Raw genomic sequence first — 20,018 nt, 5'->3', positions numbered from 1 at the left:
CTATGGTATAGTCATGTATTTCAAAACAATGAATGTTATCTACAGATTGCTGGTGTTCCATAATGACTGCAAGTGGTACCAATTCTATAACAACTGCTTCAAAGCCATCTGTTTTATTATCTAAGCTATATTCATTATAATGCAAAAAGACACAGTATTCACATGTGAAATTCTGTGTGGATACATACACTGCCATTATCTAGTATAGCTGACTAGTGGTGAACTTTTACACTTGTCTTGCAGATGTATTACTTCACTGGTATGGAAGTTCATGACTGATTCTCGCAAAATCTTAATTTTTGTGCTTGGGTGGAATGAATAAATGAGCAAATCCAACTTATTATTTACTGTTCCTAGGCTCCTTGTTATTATAAAGTGATGGTGACTATGCATTATGCAGAACCTTCTTTCTATGTTGCTTATGTTGTCAAATGTTGTGTTTTTAAAACTCATGCACACATTTTGAATTCCTTTATTACCATTTTTCATATCTTTATTTACACAAAAAATTTGGCAGCTAAGTTTTGCCCTAGACAATCTGCATGAAGAATAAATTTACCTGTTCTTACCAGTTGACGATTACAGATTTTAAGTCTATTTTTTGATGTGTGACAAGACTGTTTGTTATGTCTTTTTTGTCCACAATAGCTGGTAACGCATAATAAGAAACTCTCAAGGTAGCTCCAATGACAATGACCAAATTGGTGATTGATATATAATTCTTCTGCGGTTGTATCCATCTCTGTGCTTTGCTTACACTGCTTATTTTCTTTCGACGTGATTCGAGATTACTAGTTGCACTCCCACAGTTCATAATTGAAATTACTTGAAAGACATTTTTGTGCACAAAATGTACGTTATGTTTCACTACTTACATGATAATGTACTTTCAGCATGCTGTTTTTGTATGCAACTTTTGGTCATTTTTCAGAAACAGAAGAGATATTTTGTGAAACTTCTAGTGTATTCAGAACACTTTTTCCTACATGAAGTTTTGAGATGTCCGTTTTCAGCACATTGTTTCTGAATTGTTAACCTCACAGTTGTTCATTCAGCTTTGCAATTTCATCATTACAATTCGCACACATTTTCTTTTTAACAGAAAAAATAATGTTCTTATGTGATAAATTTTCACACAGTCTGTCATCTTGTTGCCATAAAGTTTGGTGTCACAGCTGGCCTAAAATACTGACAACATCTACTCTCTCAACAGATTTAACTGTAAATTTGTTAAAATTTAAGACTACACATCCTGATAGAGACAAAATTTGATAAAGTGCCACGACTGTAAGAAATGTTGCTGAAGAAGTCTCAAAACATTTGTCAAAATGGGAGCTGACTCCTATTTTTCTTTTTAATCTATTTTGAAACTAATGTAGAATAGCAGCTTTCTTACTTAAATAATAGGGATAGGAAAGCAAGGAACAAATGTAATGAGTAAATATAAAGTTGTTTAAGTAGTGTGAAAGTAAAAAGGCAAATGTGTTCTGGAAAGAGGAGGAGATGCAGGGGGGGATTGAAAATACTTTGTGGCACTGCTAGCATGTGTCTACCTTTGACCCACACCACACCCTCCCAGTTCTCTCTTCTCTGGAGAAGACTAGTGCCTTTGTATATCAAATTGCTACATTTGTGAGATGTTACGGAGCTGCAATAGTTAAAATGTATCACAATTGGCGTGAATGTAGACACACTAAAGGCTATAAACATGACTACAGAGTATTACAACGACCATAGTGAATGCTTGGTTTGGTACATAATATATGGCAACAAATGTAGCAGTATGAAGCATGACACCCTGCAATTCTACAGCCACCAATCTGGCAAGATTTCAATCATGATCATGTGCTATGGCCTCAAACATATTAGCTAGCCCCATAGAAACCCCACAACCACCCAAACTTGCTTCACAGATGATCATTGATCAAATCAGTATGTATTATGCAACAACAAAAAAAATTGTTATTAACAACTGGAAAAATATCTGACAAGTCATTACTGTTTTAACTTCTCAGATGAGGGCATGTATGTTTGGCGTCAACAGCAGCTGGTTATCGATTCATCATGAAAGGCAACAACAATGTTATCTCAGTAGTGACAGTTGTTTGCTATGGGCAAGTTTCCATAGCAAAGTTTCAATATCTGGTGTTTGTAGAGTGGCCACTAACTTCTGGTATCTCAATCTCTACTAGTGACATTTGGCAATGATGCAACAATATGCAGCCAATTTGTTTATCAGATTACCTTAGTATGAGTTAAGTGTATTTTTTAGGCAATTAATATGAAAAAGTGGTTTTACTGAATGATGACTATGCAAATGTTTTGTGCCACTGCAAAATTTCAACATGCTCTATCAAATATAAAAAAAAGGTCCACTCACTCTAAAAATATGCATTTCTATACCTATTTCCTTATGTAATTATCTGCAACATCTATTATTCTATCATTTCTTGTTGGAGATACTGAGAAACAACAACTACCTCCAACATTACTTGAGTTTAAATTTACTGTTCCTTGAGGTAAGTAGAGAAAGATTATTATGGAGACCAATGATCCACACATTTTGCAAATGAAGTAATTATGTTCACTCAATTTTAACCCTTTAAATCTGTCGAAAAAATACGATGCTGACAATACAGCCAAATGGAATAAGGCATGGGTAGAAGATGTGTCAACCCCAGAATAACTATGAAATAAGATAATTTCAGATATGTCTTACTGCAAATATCTATTGAGTGAACACCCAAAATAAATCATGATATTACGTAAAGAATTATAAGTTCCCTCAATACACACATCAAACTGCAATGGAATGTTACGAGAAAAGGGGCACAAACGTATGGCGGAAGAAGAAAAATAGTGTGAAAATTTATCAATAGATGGGACTGTATGTGTCAGGATACATAAATGAAAACACCTGACATGCGCACAACCCATTGATGTTGGTATAAACATGCCGGGTACATGGCTTTTCTTCCTTTTGCGTCTGTGACGTACGCCATGACTATCTCAATGCAGGATCGTGCTCTTCTTGTAAAGCTGTATTACATGAATGATGACTGTGTGCACATCACTATTTGCAGAAGTTCCGGACACTGAAGGGTTCGAAAAAAGGCATTGGTGTGATGACTGCCGTGGGTCTGGAGAAACTGTTTCAGAAATTTGAAAAGATGGGTTCTTTTAGTGTGCAACGTGGTAAAGGGAGGAAAAGAATTGACTCAACGTCCGTGGAAGCAGTGGCCACAGCAATGCAGGAGGAGACAGGTGGTGGTGTGCAAATGTGTAGTGCACAGAGAATTGCTAGAACATTGGACATACCTGTGAGCACGGTGTGTAAAATCCTACGAAACATCCCTCTTTGCTATCCATTCAAAATTACCCATGTGCACGAGTTGCTTCCTGTTGACCTGCCAGCAAGAGAGACCTTTGCTTTAAAATTTCTTGCTCGCACTGAAGAGGACAATGATTGGCCATGGAAGATTTTGTAGACAGACGAAGCCCAGTTCCATCTGACAGGATATGTCAGTACACAGAATTATCGAATATGAGCAACGGAAAATCCACACGCAAATCAATCAGTACCACTTCATCCTGAAAAGGTCACTGTGTGGTGCAGGTTTACGGCATCATTTATCATAGGGCCATATTTTTTTGAAGAGACAGGTGCTTCCGGTCCTGTTACTTGTACACCTGTACCGTCACTGGTAAGCACTATGAGTGTATTTTGCACAAATATGTCATTCCAGCTCGGCAACAACTTGGATGGGATTATTTTTATGCAAGATGGCACACCTAAACACATTGAAAATCCAGTTAATCAGCTGCTGAAACACCATTTTGGAAATGCTAGAATTATCAGCCACCATTTCCCTACAGCCTGGCTGTCCCGATCACCTGATTTTAATCAAAGTGACTTTTGGCTGTGTGGCTATGAAAGATGTTACATTCAGTGTGCTGATTGCAAACACAACTGCATTAAAGGCACAACACATTCTGAACATGACCCCAGAAACATTTCGATCAGTTGTGGAACATGCTGTTTCTCAATTTCGACTTGTTGCAGAAAACGGTGGACAGCATATAACATGTTTTGCGCCAGTCAAATGGAAATTAATAATCCGATCTGATTTTGATTGATGATTTTTCATGCGAATTTTAACCTCAGGACAATTAAAAACTGATGTGATTGATGCTTTCTATGTGGTCTTTGGCCTCAGGACAATTAAAAACTGATGTGAGTGATGCTTTTTATGCGGTTTTTGGGTGCAGCACAATTAAAAACCGATTTTTCCCATCTGATGTGATATGACCTTGCCGTGGTGGATGAGCTTACATAATTAACAGTATCACATCTATACATCCATGCACACTGAGTAGTAAAGTTTGTTTAACATCAAATTTACACCTTAGGAATGGTTGTGAGATTCATTTGTCATTTGTAATTGACCACTATTAAATTATAATGCTTACAGCGCCATCTACTGTGACATTTTGTAAGTATTTATTTTTCTTCTGCCATACGTTTTCCCCCTTCTCCGATAATATTCCGTTGCAATTTGACGTCATTATGACCAGTGGTATTATTTCTACAGTGGTTTGAGAGTTTAACTTTAATTATAATTACCCTGTATATTTCGTAGCAATACAGAATATAACAGAATTGGTCCCAATTATTGTGTGTCATTTCACTGACTGTGTTTCATATTGTCACCGGTTGTCGAATTAGTTGAAAAGCCACTAACATAAAACATTCTACTGCTGGTATCTGCACCTGTTAGCAGTATTGGCAGTTGGCAGAAAATGTTACTTACTTCCTGTTCACTGTTCATTCACACACATGTATTACACTGAACTAAATATGTGCTACAATAATTTCTGTAGCTATAAAACAACGCAGTGAAATATATATGGGAATTAATGGGTGAAAAATAAATACATGCAATATACTGTTTATTTTTGGGCTTTAATAACTGGAAAACTCTGTTTTGTTAAAAAAATTGACAAGCACTGGAATGATAGAATACATTAAAGCTGAAATTAATGAGTATTAAAAGTTTCACGACATTGTGGTTTTTGGTGAAGTGATGCCGCTCGAACCACCATGCTGCGATCGTTTGATATACAAGTGAAGCAGCTTCAGCTTAGTGTTGTTTAAGGTAGCTAAATGTGGTTGCAAACCTGCCTCTCCAACAATACCATGTAATTCTACCATACAAAATACAGCAGATTTCCTCACAGAACTTTCTTCATTATCATATGCCTGAAAACAAAACAAATTATTTATTGAAATAAAAATGAGATAAAGTAGCTAATTAGTCCTAGAAATGTTAACACTTAAAAATTATCTAAAATAATGTAAACATCTGGAAATGATCAAAATATTATATGTTTTGTTTTTATGGTATGGGGTGATCTTTTGTTTTTATTTCAGGCTGTACTCTTTCTTTCACACCATAGTAATTTCATTTTCATTTTTAACATAACTCTGAATACACTCTGTTGTAAATGATACTTTGCAAACCCCCATTTCCTGTATTCCTGCTGGTCTGTTAATCCCTTATATGACATTTACTTATGAATGCAAAAAAGATTATGTCCCTGTGATGCAGAGTTATTTACAAATACCAATTTCTCATTAATGATTTTCCTAATACAAGTAGTTGAATGTTTGTGTTACAACCGACATCTATCACATAGCAATTCACATCATATAACAAAAATGTACACAATGTATCACAATATTTCTACTTCACTACTTACATTCACAAAATACTATATATAATATTCATGGCAGCAACAACAAGGATTGCAGATGTTCAAAAGTGATACCACAATTATTACATAGACATCACACAAACTTTGTTTAATTCTGTATTGGGCAACACAGAGCTAAAAAATAATCAGTTCTTCTACTAGAAGCTTATTATAACTTCAGAATAACATTGGAAAAGTTTTACAAGTAGAACAAAGAAATGCCAGGTTTGAAATAATACGAAAACCAGAAAATTCTGTCTTTTGTACAACATAATGTCAAAAACCACGCAAAGGCGATAGGTTTGGACAGTAGTGCAGAACATCAGTTCAAATGTCTTGTAAGGCTTTACACTTTGAAGAACACACAATTTCAGCAGAGACAAGTAGAAGATACTAGAGTGCATCAAGGAGGCCCCATAATGCAATACATGTCATTAGCAAAATCTTAACAAACTAAGTTTCAAGACTTTTCACCACCATGTTACTGCCAATGATATTCAACAGCTGTCCACACAATCATGTTTCTTATTGTTGTAATATGGAATTACCATATCACAACAACAAAGGTTGATGTTCAACAACTGTCCACACAATCATGCTTCTTATTGTTGTAATGTGGAATTACAATATCACAACAACAAAGGTGCCTATCTATCACCCCAACGGATTAAGTGCTTGAGATAAACAGCATTCGGCCATTTGTGTTTCTGTATACAGGGTGAGACAGGAGAAAGGGTACATACTTTTAGGGGTGATAATAGGTGATTCTGAACAAGAAACTTCATATGGACATACGCCATATTCCGAATGGTTTCCGACATAGATCACATTCAATGTACACTGTTATTTGTTTTTTCGTATTATTCAAACATTGTCATTGCTGACAACATAACACAGCAGTGTACAGGAAGTTGTGACCAGCAACTTGATAGGGACACTTGCGGTCTATTAAGGCAGGAAACTACCCGTTTTTTGTTGTTGTTCACAACCACTAATACCATCACTCCTCAAAGTGTATACCTTTCCTCCTGACTCACCATGTACACAATGAAGGAAAGAGAGAGAGAGAGAGAGAGAGAGAGAGAGAGAGAGAGAGAGAGAGAGAGAGAGAGAGAGAGAATGCACCAAATCTGTTTCTGTTTTCATACTGTAGCATTTCAAAGTTTGCCATTTTTTACTATTTTAACACCACAATGGTGCAAAATGATGCTTGCTTAAAATTATGAATCTAAATTATATTTTTCATTTAACATTGTATTTGTATGAAACGTAGTGGTGGTTACTTAATACCTTTTAGCAAATTCACCAAGGCAGCATAAAATCTACATTTACATTTTGGTTTTCAGCATTACATTACATAAAAGAAAGAAATAAAATAAAAATAAATAGGGGTCTCTGTTTCTACATGGTATTTTTTCTGCTATATTGTAACCTTCTAGTCATTTTTCATTTTCTACAATATTTGTTTCTGCACAAACATTTGTATTTTTTGAAAATCTTTTCAGTGTTATGTTTTTTAATAAATAATACTTCAACACCAAGGAAACAATGGCAACAAGTGTAGTCCATAACTGCGCAAGTGAGAAATCTTAATTAATCAAAGCTATAAAACAAACTGGCTCAACCAGGAGCAGTTTTAAAAAATTAAGTTAAAAATAAAAAATAAAAAAACTTCCTGATTTATTCAGTTTTTAACCACACTGTGTAAAAATAATACAATTTAAAATAGCAACATTTTTACTTGAATAGAGGATGGACTCTGAGCCAATGGAATGTTAGTGATGATTCTGAAAGGTTCGTGAATTGAACAGTAACATCTTTTCTATTTTATTTATTTCAGTGATAATCCCACACACCACAGATTGTAATATTTGCAAGCTACATTACAAGATAGGATCAAATTTTTCTTCTCACAAAAGGGATTTCAATTTATTCTTTAAATTATATTTCCAGAGGGGTTTCACATCATTACAGATCCTACTTGCTTCCAATTTTCCTAATAAATCCAGTGGCTTAAAGTTGTGGACACTTCTGGTTCCTCAAAGTATTTTAACTTCTGTAAAACATACCACATCATCTGAAGGTGACTAATATACAGACTATTCCATGGTAAAATAGCTTTGGTGATTGTAATATTACAAAACTGAAATTGGCCTGATTCACATAATGCTTGATTTTGTACAGGTCTTTGTATACATTCCTTTTGAGATAACATTTTAATTGTCCTCTCTACACCCTAACAACCACTTTTTTCATGTGTTGCAAAGAATAACTGTTCAGCCATTACTGATCTCAAAACTATTTTGATGGGAGAAATAGGTTGATCAGATTATATTCATTTTTGTATTGTCTTGCACATTATCACTAAAATAATGACAGCTTGTACTTACGAATACATTTCTATGATAAAATCTGGCATAGTTTTTGAATTCTGTAGAACATACAAGTATCATGTTGCGTGTCATCTGGTCTGACATTTAAATGATCTTTCATCCTCAGTATTTCTGAGGTTAACTTCAATAGGTGTATAGTGCAAGAGTCAAATGTCCAACTGTAACCTTGGGTTTCTTCCTGGGTAGTAAAGTAGTAATTTTCACGAAAGTCCACTGATACTGTGGCAATGTGTACATCAGATGACCCTTTAAGGGTTGACTGTATAAAAATCATTGATTGTAGGTCAATTTTGATCTTAATTCAGAAAATGAACCTATTTCACAATTTCACTGTGTCTTATTACACTGAACTTGGATCAACTTAATCAGGTCCTGTGTTGATCTGAATTACCCTGAGACATGCTTGGCAAAACTGCTACATCATCTATTATCATGATTATCATGCTTTGACTGCAGGAATAAATTGTACATCATATACACAAAGTATTTATTGTTGAAAGACTTGTGTTGTAAAGACAGTGGAAAATAAGCATAACAAACTTCCCCATAGCCAGAAAAGATCAAGACATCCCTCAAGTAAAAGAAAAGAAACAACATAATTCTCAGTGCCTAATGTTCTTCTACATAGAACATAGTCCACCACATCTGCCTAGAATGCTAGGTGGTGTGGCCTCAAAGCACAGAGCTGTCATAATTATTTTTTAACCATTATTGCACAAAATACACTACTCGACAGCTGATAATTTAAAGCCACTCAGGTTTGGCTGTTAGAGGGCACAGCTGACTTGACTGCAGAGACAAACTGTAAACAACTGTTGCTTTGCATTAGGTTTTCAGGAGTTTGCTAAACATGATAAAAACATACATAACGCAGACTGTTGGCAATGGATTTAGATGCTTTTCTGTGTGAATGAAAGCTCCAATAGTTCACAAGCTTTAAAGTTATTTTTATTCAATACTAAAGAAACTATTCGTGCAGACAGTGGCAGAACTGTACACTTGCACTGTCTGTTTAAGTAGAGCTGTTATCGATATGAATTGACTTACATATGTTTACTTTTTCTGTTCGTCAATGTACATGCAGTTGCCAGCAGTTTAAGCATCTGTTCAGCAGTTAAAATTTAATTTCACTTGTTTAGTTACTGCTATTCATGTCTAGACAGCATTTTTTGTAGTAAATGTTCAGTCATTACTGTCTGGTGTCTGCAAATAGTTCTAAATTCCATTTTTAACTCTGCCACTTAAGTTTCTATGAAATGCCTTTAAATTAACACATTAATTATGAGTTATCTCCAAGAGTTATTATGAGATCACTTATTATCTGCATCCATTACATAAATCATTGGTAACTTACTTAACACAGCCTCACAGATTGAAAATATTATTTGAACTTCTGCAGTGAGGGAGTCGTATTCACATATTTACTTGACACATCTTGTGTTAACAACAATTTCTTTATTATTATTATTATTTTCAACTTGTATTAGCACAACAGAACCTGTTGTTGTGTGTACCATCACAAGGGTGTAAACTTACAGCTGTAGTTGAAATTGATTTGATCCACAAAAGTGTGTTAATCATGGATGATATCAGTTCAGGGTGATATAATTTGAGATTAACATTTATAAAAATGCTGATTTCTTACTCCAGCTTGATCTGAGTTCATTTTTTGTGCTAATCTAAGACGAACTGCTTTATGCAATTGACCCTAAGCACGTTGTTATATTTTGACTGAAACTTTGCAAAATAAGAGCGTGGAACAAGTTTTTCCAGTTTACATGAAAGGTTCATTATAAAATCTGTTATGTCTGCAGAATGTGTCATCATGTGTCTTCTTTCTGTTAAAACCCACTGATTAAATTCAATGCATTTTCTAATGAATGGTGCAGAAACATACTGAGTGGTGGTACCTTTAGCACTGGCTGAAATACTAGCTTTGGGGCAGACTGACCAGAATAAAATAAACTGCTCCCCCCCCCCCCCCCCCCCCCCCTCCTCCTCCTCCTCCAGGATATTCACTTTTAAAATTGGAATGCATTTCACGCAACTTTTATAAAAATCAGCTGTTTCCCTGTTCATAAAAACTATTTACTAAATCAGTTACCTAAGGTTTAAGCTTCATCTATCTTTTCAGGCTAGTTTCTGTTCAGAAACCTTATTCTTTAAAATATTCAGTTTTTGGTACAGCTAATAGTCGGGAGCTGCAAGAGTATTTCAAATGTTTTACCAAGGTAGATGCTGATGTAGCCAGTTATTGCAGTTTTTAACTTGGTGAAAACTGTTCCTTCATATCAAGCAACAAGTCCATGTGAACAGAATTTTCTGGCACTTCAGCATCTAATGCAATTCTTATTTTCTTTCTTACATTTTCCCATAATTTTCAAAGTTTTAACTTCGGTATATCCCTTTTTACTGCCTTCATTAAGTGACGTGATAACAAAAGATAGAACCCTACCACTATATGACTTAAGTTACCACTCCTCCCTTTGTTTTTAAACAAAATATTATTTACTACTAAGAACAGTAACACTGAACACATATATTTCTTAATAATTATTTGTACATATGTTTGAAACAACAGACACTGTAAGACAAACTCATAAAAAGTGACCTAAAATTTTTAACATAGCACACAAGACAAAACACCCCAGTGATTTTCTTCTTCAATTTTTTACTTTGCCACTAAATGTCTATGAAATGACTTTAAATTGATCACATTAATTACGAGTTGCCCCTGAGAGTTGTAATGAGGATTATTTTGGGTACCCTTCCATTACCTTTGTGTGTTATACAATGTGTTCTTCAGAGTACTTAATCAGCAAATTTCCCATAAACTGGATGGTAAATCAAAAAAGAAAACTTTAATTTATTTTCAAAATATTATGAAGTATAATTCTGCACTATCGTGGTATTAAAAATGTAATAAATTTCAAATAAAATGAAAGAGCTAATATATATTGGGTGGGTAGCGGGAGAAACAGGTGGAAAGTGGGTGGGGTTGGGCATGCGTATAGAGCTGCTTGGAGGAAGGCAGTAGATGTGCTGGATATGAATACAGATGATTGGCAGCTGCATGGGCTAGGCATGTGACACATGGGCACCGGAGCTGGTTGGGCATTTTTTTCTTTTTTTATTTTTCCTCTTTTGTTGAACTCACATGAAAAGATCTCATAAAGCCAAATATCGAAAGACTATTATCTGACAATGAAACCTTTTAGAGGTGACAAAAGTTAAATAGTAATTATAGGTTAAGTTTGTTCTTAATTACTGAAATAATTCACTCACTTTGATGAGACTTTCCATTATTTCCTTCAGATGTGGTTCTAAAATATCTTGCGTAGTGTGTTCAATGACACGAGTTAAAATTTTTATAGCTCCCAAATTCATTGGAAGATCTCCTGTTTTTATCAATGGACAAACTACATTAATGAGTTGTTCAGGAGGCAGTGATTTTCCAATAGCTGAAATGCAGTGCTCAGCTGCTTTCGGTGAAAAATATTCCACATAAATGCCTTTCCTTGTTAAAGAGAACATTTGCTAAATAAAATAAGCTGAAGTTGCCGAGCATGGTATGCAACGTGCAGAATAAATAGTTTTATAATAAAAAAGAAGACACACCCTGTATCTCCAGTCAAAACTGAAAATTATAGCTCCGCAATATACTGCTAATTCCAAAGAAAAACATTGATGCATTACGTTGATTTGATCAAAATCAGTCACACATTTTTGCTCTAGCACACACTCATGCCTATACTTTTAGTAATCAATTAGAACTGTGAAAACTAATGTTTCATGGTGAAATTGCACAGGATAAAATGTGGTGGAACAATATAGAAAGGCCAGACCTACATGGAATGCCAGTGTAAGACTTTTTGGTCCTACAACGGGCCTTGCATGCAGATCTTGGGTATAGTGGACCTGCCACACAGTACTCGAGGTCTAAGGAAGCAGGACAGCATTTTTATCAGACTTCTGACTGGTTTGATGCAGCCCACCATAAATTCCTCTCCTGAACTAACCTCTTCATCTCTGAGTAGCACTTGCAACCTACTTCCTCAATTATCTGCTGGATGTATTCCAATCTCTGTCTTCCTCTGCAGTTTTTGCCCTCTACAGCTCCCTCTAGTACCATGGAAGTGATTCCCTCATGTCTTAACAGATGTCCTATCATCGTGTCCCTTCTCCTGATAAGTGTTTTCCACATATTCCTTTCCTCTCCAATTCTGCGCAAAACCTCCTCATTCCTTAACTTATCAGTCCATCTAATTTTCAACATTTGTCTGTAGCACCACATCTCAAATGCTTTGATTCTCTTCTGTTCCCGTTTTTTCCCACAGTCCATGTTTCACTACCATACAATGTTGTACTCCAGACGTACAGTCTTAGAAATTTCCTCCTCAAATTAAGGCTGATATTTGACATTAGTAGACGTCTCTTGGCCAAGAATGCCTTTTATGCCATAGCTAATATGCTTTTGATGTCCTCCTTGCTCCATCCGTCATTGGTTATTTTACTGCCTAGGTAGTAGAATTCCTTAAAATCATCTACTTCATGATCATTAATCATGATGTTAAGTTTCTCACTGTTCTGATTTCTGCTACTTCTCATTACCTTCGCCTCTCTTTGATTCACTCTCAATCCATACTATGTACTCATTAGACTGTTCATTCCATTCAGCAGATCATGCAATTCTTCTTCACTTTGACTCAGGATAGCAATGTCATCAGTGAACTGCATCACTGATATCCTTTCACATTGGATTTTAATTCCACTCCTGGACCTTTCTTTTATTCCCATCATTGCTTTCTCGATGTACAGATTGAACAGTAGGGGTGAAAAGCTAATCCTTGTCTTACACCCTTTTTAATAAGAGCACTCTGTTCTTGGTCGTAAACTCTTATTATTCCCTCTTGGCTGTTGTACATATTGTATCTGACACGTCTCTCCCTATAGCTTACCCCAACTTTTCCAGAATTTCGAACATCTTGCACCATTTTACATTGTTGAACGCTTCTTCCAGGTCAACAAATCCTATGAATGTGTCTTGATTTTTCTTTAATCTTGCTTCCATTATTAACCGCAACGTCAGAATTGCCTCTCTTGTGCCTTTACTTTTCCTAAAGCCAAACTGATCATTATCTAGCATATCCTCAATTTTCTTTCCAATTCTTATGTATATTATTCTTGTAAGCAACCTGGATGCATGAGCTGTTAAGCCAATTGTGAGATAATTCTCGCACTTGTCAGCTCTTGCTGTCTTCGGAATTGTGTGAATGACGCTTTTCCAAAAGTCAGATCGTATGTCGCCCGACTCATACATTCTACACACCAACGTGAACAGTTGTTTTGTTGCCACTTCTTCCAATGATTTTAGAAATTCTGACGGAATGTTATCTATCCCTTCTGCCTTATTTGACCTCAAATCCTTGGAAGCTCTTTTAAATTCTGATTCTAATACTGGATCCCCTATCTCTTCTAAATCGACTCCTGTTTCTGCTTCCATCACGTCAGACAAATCTTCCCCCTCGTAGAGGCTTTCAAGTGTATTCTTTCTACCTATCCGCTCTCTCCTCTGCATTTAATAGTGGAAGTCCTGTTGCACTCTTAACGTTACCACCCTTGCTTTTAATGTCACCGAAGGCTGTTTTGACTTTCCTGCATGCTGAGCCTGTCCTTCCGACAATCGTGCCTTTTTCGATGTCTTCACATTTTTCCAGCAGCCATTTCGTCTCAGGTTCCCTGCACTTCCTATTTCTGTATTCCTGAGTTTTCCAGAACATTTTTGTACTTCCTCCTTTCCTCAACCAACTGAAGTATTTCTTCTGTTACCCATGGTTTCTTCACAGTTACCTTCTTTGTACCTATGTTTTCCTCCCCAACTTCTGTGATGGCCCTTTTTAGAGATGTCCATTCCTCTTCAACTGCACTGCTACTGAGCTATTCCTTACTGCTGCATCTATAGCCTTAGAGAACTTCGAAACGTACCTCGTCATTCCTTAATACTTCCGTGTCCCACTTCTTTGTGTATTGATTCTTACTGACTAATGTCTTAAACTTCAGCCTACTCTTCATCACTACTATATTGTGATCTGAGTCTATATCTGCTCCTGGGTACGCCTTACAATCCAATATCTGGTTTCGGAATCTCTGTCTGTCTAAATGAAATCTTCCCGTATCACCTGGCCTTTTCCAAGTAAACCTCCTCCTATTTTGATTCTTGAACAAGGTATTCGCTATTACTAGCTGAAACTTGTTACAGAACTCAATTAGTCTTTCTCCTCTCTTGTTCCTTGCCCAAAGCCCATATTCTCCTGTAACCTTTTCTTCTACTCCTTCCCTTATAACTGCATTCCAGTCCCCCATGAGTATTAGATGGCACGGCAAACAATTTTATGGCGAAGTATTGCAACCACATGGTAGCTTCTACAGCACACATTTCCCATCAGACTGAGCATTGTTGGTTTATAGAGGCTGCAATGTATGCTTTACAGCTCATCAGAGGAATTAGTCTCACAAAAAATGGGTGCTGTTCACAGATGAGTTGAAGTATAGTCTAGAGAAGGATTCTCACCATTTGTTCATCTAGTAAGTCCCGCTGAAATGTTACAATATTGCGAGTAATTAGGAAAATAATTAATACACTGCCAGCTTTGTCAATTGGGTCGATATCACGTTAAGAGCATGTACACCACCACAATGAGTTTCTAGGGATATTGTGATACCTGCTGTCTATACAAACAACAACATGCAAAATTATGCACGCATTTTTAATTAAGTTTACAAAGCTGGGATACATCAGATCAATGAGTATGCCCCATTACACTGGACTGGCCTGGTGGTCATACGCCATCACCAGGTGAACATCATTCTTTTAGTGTGGCCACTTTGTCCAAGAAATTAAATTTGGTTGTATACACACGGTGTAGTATGCTATAGGCCACTGCTGACTTGTGTAAGGCACCTGTCCAGTAATGAGAGATGTTACCACCAGTCACACTGCATGCCCTGTTCTGCTGTAATGGAGTACTTGAGCATCCTGTGCTGTCACGTGAAGACACCACATGCAATATGGGAATTTAAAGTGATATGCACATCAAATTTGTTAATTTACAAATACCTGAGAAAGTGTGTTATGCATATAACTCTGTGTAAACATATACACTATTTAAAATGAAAACAAATGTGTGTCAAGTGCAGTTGTGAAGCTTCAATGGTATTTTAAAAAGTATGTTTTAATGTTTCCATTATTATGAATTATCTTATAAAGAAAGACTTAGCCACCATTTAAGTGACTGTATTATGGGCAACAACCATTGCAATTGGAGACTTTTTGCAGAGATTCTGATATTCTTTAAAAGAGGAACAATATACTTGATCCCATTATGAAACATCAGAGAACAATGAAAGTAGAAATTGGTTTGAAAGAAATCCTGTTTATCACTACCTTATTTTATACTTGATCTATAGTATTTTATCGCATGCCACAGAGACAGTAGCTACAATATAAATCGTGTACAAAAGAATGCACATATTTCAAATGCCAGTAAATAAATATTACACAAACCTCTTTGCACGGGTCACTGTAAGCTGTTAGCGTTCGCAGCACGATTAACTCTACGTACATATTAAAACAATGTCTCACAGTCGGGTCTTTGATCATATCGTGTAGCACATTTAAAATGTACGTCTTCACTGGAGAGTGAGGTAGTGCCAATTGTGACACCAGAACCCTTAATAGAACCCTATAAAAATAAAGTAATGGCATACATAAGTCAAAATCATACGTGCACTGTATCAGTAATATTAGGAATTTAGCTTTTGCCCTAGATGAGTACAATGTTCAGTGTCAATATTTAAAATGCCACCCACAGTCAAAGCATGTTTTTACATTATGTGAATCTGAATTAAATGCATGGAAGATTATTAATAACAAAAATAATTATGATGATAACAACAATGCCACTGCATAAGATGTTAATTACAATTTATTAGCAACAAGTATGGAATTAGAAAGGTGATGGCTATAGTCTATCATGACATGTGCACTGACATGGCAATCACTCTATGTGCATGTGCTAAAGGGAAAAATGAACTTCTATCTGATAGTTTCCAAACAATTAAAACTGTGAAATATTCATGCCACGAATATGGCCGATACATACGATAAGCACATGAAAACTATCTGTTCATGTTGATATCTCCCCCCCTCCCTCCCCCAACCCTCTTCTCTCTCTCTCTCACACACACACACACACACACACACACACACACACACACAAACGGTATGATAATCATCAAAACATGTTTAATTAAGAGATGTTATGTTACTCTGATACTGTGAATGACTAAAGGTTTTTGTCAAATAATTCGATTAACTCTGATCACTTAAGGGTTACTTTCAGTCACTATGCCAACAATAAAATTTGCAACTCACATGGGCAATCAGTAGAAAATACACACAAAATTTTTGAGTCACTTTCAACATCAACTTTCTGATTATATATGTTCCACATGGCCATCAGTCAGCCAATTTCATTTCCTGGATTAATAAACCATCTTACAGGGGGCACGTCTGTAACCTTTCGGGGATGTGAGCTTTCTCTAGCATTGGCAGAAGTCATTTTTAACAGAAGAAGCTGATCTGCTCTTTTGGCATTATGGTGACCTTGATCATACAGGAAGGATCGAAAGAAGGACAACTGGAGTTGAACACCCCATCAATCAGAAGGTAATTAGAAATGAGCCAAACCTCGAATCAGACAAGGATAACAAAGAAAATGGACCATGTCCATTTCCAAGGAAGCATCCCACCAGTGGCCATAAGTGATTTACATAAACCATGGAAAACATAGAGGCTGGGTAGGGATTTGAGCCCCAATCCTACTGAATTCAAGCCCAGTGCTGTATCTATTGTGCTAATTTGCATGCTCTACCTACTCAGCTAGGCCTGAAGTGACCCCTCTTCTAAATGCAACATTTTTCAAATGATTTCAACTGACATCATGATCTACTGATAGCTTTCATTAGAATTTTGTGTGTGCGGTTGGATGAAAAACAAAATCTAAATAATAAATGTAAGAGGCAACACGAATACCTCCATTATGAAGCTCACTATCTCCATGAAAGAACACTAACACTATCTCAACAGCTGCAGGTAATGTTGGAAAGACAGCTGCTTAGTGTCAATAGTATAGTGGTGGAAGTTTAAAATCACTGCCCAAATTGTTGCAGATTGTTTTATATGTAATTAATAATTTACAGAATTCAGACATGACCAACAGAAGAAAAGGTGACAGATATGGACCAAAACTCCTCACAACACAAATAGGATGATGCAAAAGAGTCAAAAAGTTGTACACTGGTGGACTATGCAGGGGAACGGGTTAGAGAAAGCAACATTTGAATATTGCATCTTAAAAACTGACAGTGTGTACGGGTTCGGGGGGGAGACAATACTACAATAAAAAGTCCATCTCTTAAAACACCAAAATAAAGCACTATACAATCATGGTCAACACTGAATGTCTTTTTGCCATCTGAATGACTTTATAGGAGAAGCTAGAGGTTTTGGATAATAGAATATTAAAAAACATTTACAGAGAGAATTTCAGAGGCTGTGAGGAGATGGAAGTCGCTGTTTCTGACAACTGCACAGAATGAATGGTAACAGATTAACCCCAAAAGCAAAGAACTATTAGCACATACTCATAGCACTTGAGCCTCCACACTGTTGGTGATCCAATAATGTATTCGACAGCTGCTATCTCATTGACAAAAGGCAACACTACTTCATCAGCTATGTACACAGATTTTAGTGTTGACACACCTTTATGATCTTTATTGGGAAGTGAGCAAGTTGAAAGAAATGAGGAACTAAAAACTGTACTCACTGAAAGAAAAAAAATGTGTAAAATGGTACCCATATATTAATATATTTAAAAGGTTGCTAATATTTCAGTAGATAACACATTTGTTGTTTATCAAGCTATTGAAAAGATAAAAGAAGCCAGAGACATAAATGTCAGGTTATTTAAGTGATCATATATGTTTCAAAGTAATAAAGGTGTGTTATTAAAATTTTCCAGATCTTTCATTAATTTTCAACAAACAATTTCTGTGCTACGGCCATTTAAATAAAATCCTGCAGTCCTGTAGCAGCCTTCCACACAAGTTTACTAAAGAGCACCAAACACACTAAAAGTCATCTTAATCACTTATTAAAATACTCTCACCCTTTTCTGTGTTTGTTCATATCATTATCAGTTACACTACTTTCTCTTGCTGACTATCTTATGATGCTAAGTGATTTTTTTAAACTGTCTATATGTCTCATTTTATCATTTGGCTTCTTAAAACTGTGTATTTCTTCTGTAGCATTTACCACATTCTCTCATTCCAGTTTTCCCACTTTACGTTACAGACAGACAAATTTGAATGTCTTGAGACCAGGCTCATTTTTACTTTGGCTTTTTCATGACTGTATCACAAGCTGCTTTATAACACATCACTGCCTATGGTTATAGACCTGTGCCTTACAATAAAAAGGCAAGTCAACAAACAATACAGAATAATACAATCTGTGTGTAGTGTGCCACGGTAATCATCTGAACACCTAAGACAGTTTTAGTTAAACAGGAAATGTGGAACCACTACCTATATTACATACAATACTGATCAGTTAAATAAATGAAAAGAAAATCAAGCTACTCAGTTACACATGAATGATGTAGAAATAACAAAATTATATTTGGACAACACAAACAATGATGGTACTATACTGTCTTCTGAAACTATGCAACAGAAATTGCAGAACAAATTTTCTGAAACTTACTTGAAATTATAGACTATGATACCAATGGCTCCAGATTTTATTAGGTGTTTTAACTGAGAAAGTGCTTTCTTACAGTCTTGCTCAGATACTTTTGCATTTCCTTCATCATCAACTTTTAAAGTGTCAATCACATTCTGCACAATTTGACAGTTTTCTTCTACTAGAGCTGCAATTAAAATAAACAAACAAATAAAATAATTAATGCATTTTATAAATACACACTATCTGTAGGAAGATTGTACACTGAATTTGCAAGTTACAGGTTTCAATATGTTATTTACATATATTCATTTATGAGTGGCCAGGTGCTATGGTGGGGTAAACAGGTTGTTAGCTTTAGATGCAATCAAAGAGAAATATTTGTGACTGTAAACTACAATTGGGAACAAACAGACCTTCTGACTATAGGTACCACCAACCTTCCCAGGAAGTGAAGAGACTGGTAGGCAGCTGCTCGAAGCTGAATGATAAACTGTTGGCTGTTTATGATGCCAATGTTCACAACCTAATGTGACGAGTAGATACGTGAACACCTACTGCACAGCAATTCAGAGATCTTGAATAGGGATAAGGAATCTAGTCTCAGGAGTAGAAAAAGGGAAAAAGTAACTGACATACTTTTGGGTCCATCTAAAGACAGATGCCATGTGGGCACCATCCTTATCTGATCACATGTATAATAAGTTTGGGGTTCAAATGGGTCTTAAACAGACTATGGCCTATAGGAATCCTAGGAAAACAGACATAGGAGAGACTTAAACTAAAACTTATCTCAAGTCAAAACTTCGATAAGAAATCCAGTAGATCTGAACTCAAAACTTCGATAAGAAATCCGGTAGATCTTGAGGAAATGGCAGATGAAGTGATGTCTGCTATTATGACCTCATACTTAGAAAATTGTCCAGTCACCAAGACATGCACAAACAGGAACGTACCTGGATGGAATGATCATTTGGAACTGCAATGGAAGCAGGTAAGAAGAACGTTCAACTTTGCGAGAAGGAAAATACAACGGGCAAAATATTGGGATGCCCTTGCCA

The 20,018-nt window shown here is 36.0% G+C and overlaps 1 protein-coding gene across 1 annotated transcript in view; it reads right to left on the bottom strand.

The window, feature by feature from the left end:
• Positions 1 to 5,056: 5,056 nt before the first annotated feature.
• The window catches only part of LOC126143529 (CLIP-associating protein 2-like), a 59,833-nt gene continuing 44,871 nt past the window's right edge, over positions 5,057 to 20,018 (bottom strand). The window contains exons 8-10 of the mRNA XM_049915435.1: positions 18,979 to 19,144; positions 15,712 to 15,889; positions 5,057 to 5,260 (exon numbers count right to left, since the gene is read on the bottom strand). Coding sequence (XP_049771392.1) covers positions 5,057 to 5,260; positions 15,712 to 15,889; positions 18,979 to 19,144 — 548 coding nt within the window. The remainder of the gene's footprint in view (positions 5,261 to 15,711; positions 15,890 to 18,978; positions 19,145 to 20,018) is intronic.

This window comes from Schistocerca cancellata, unplaced genomic scaffold (assembly GCF_023864275.1).
Source record: "Schistocerca cancellata isolate TAMUIC-IGC-003103 unplaced genomic scaffold, iqSchCanc2.1 HiC_scaffold_822, whole genome shotgun sequence".
NCBI classification, from domain to species: domain Eukaryota; kingdom Metazoa; phylum Arthropoda; class Insecta; order Orthoptera; family Acrididae; genus Schistocerca; species Schistocerca cancellata.
The sequence above is the reverse complement of the archived record's forward strand: the minus strand, read 5'-3'. Positions and strand labels throughout refer to the sequence as shown.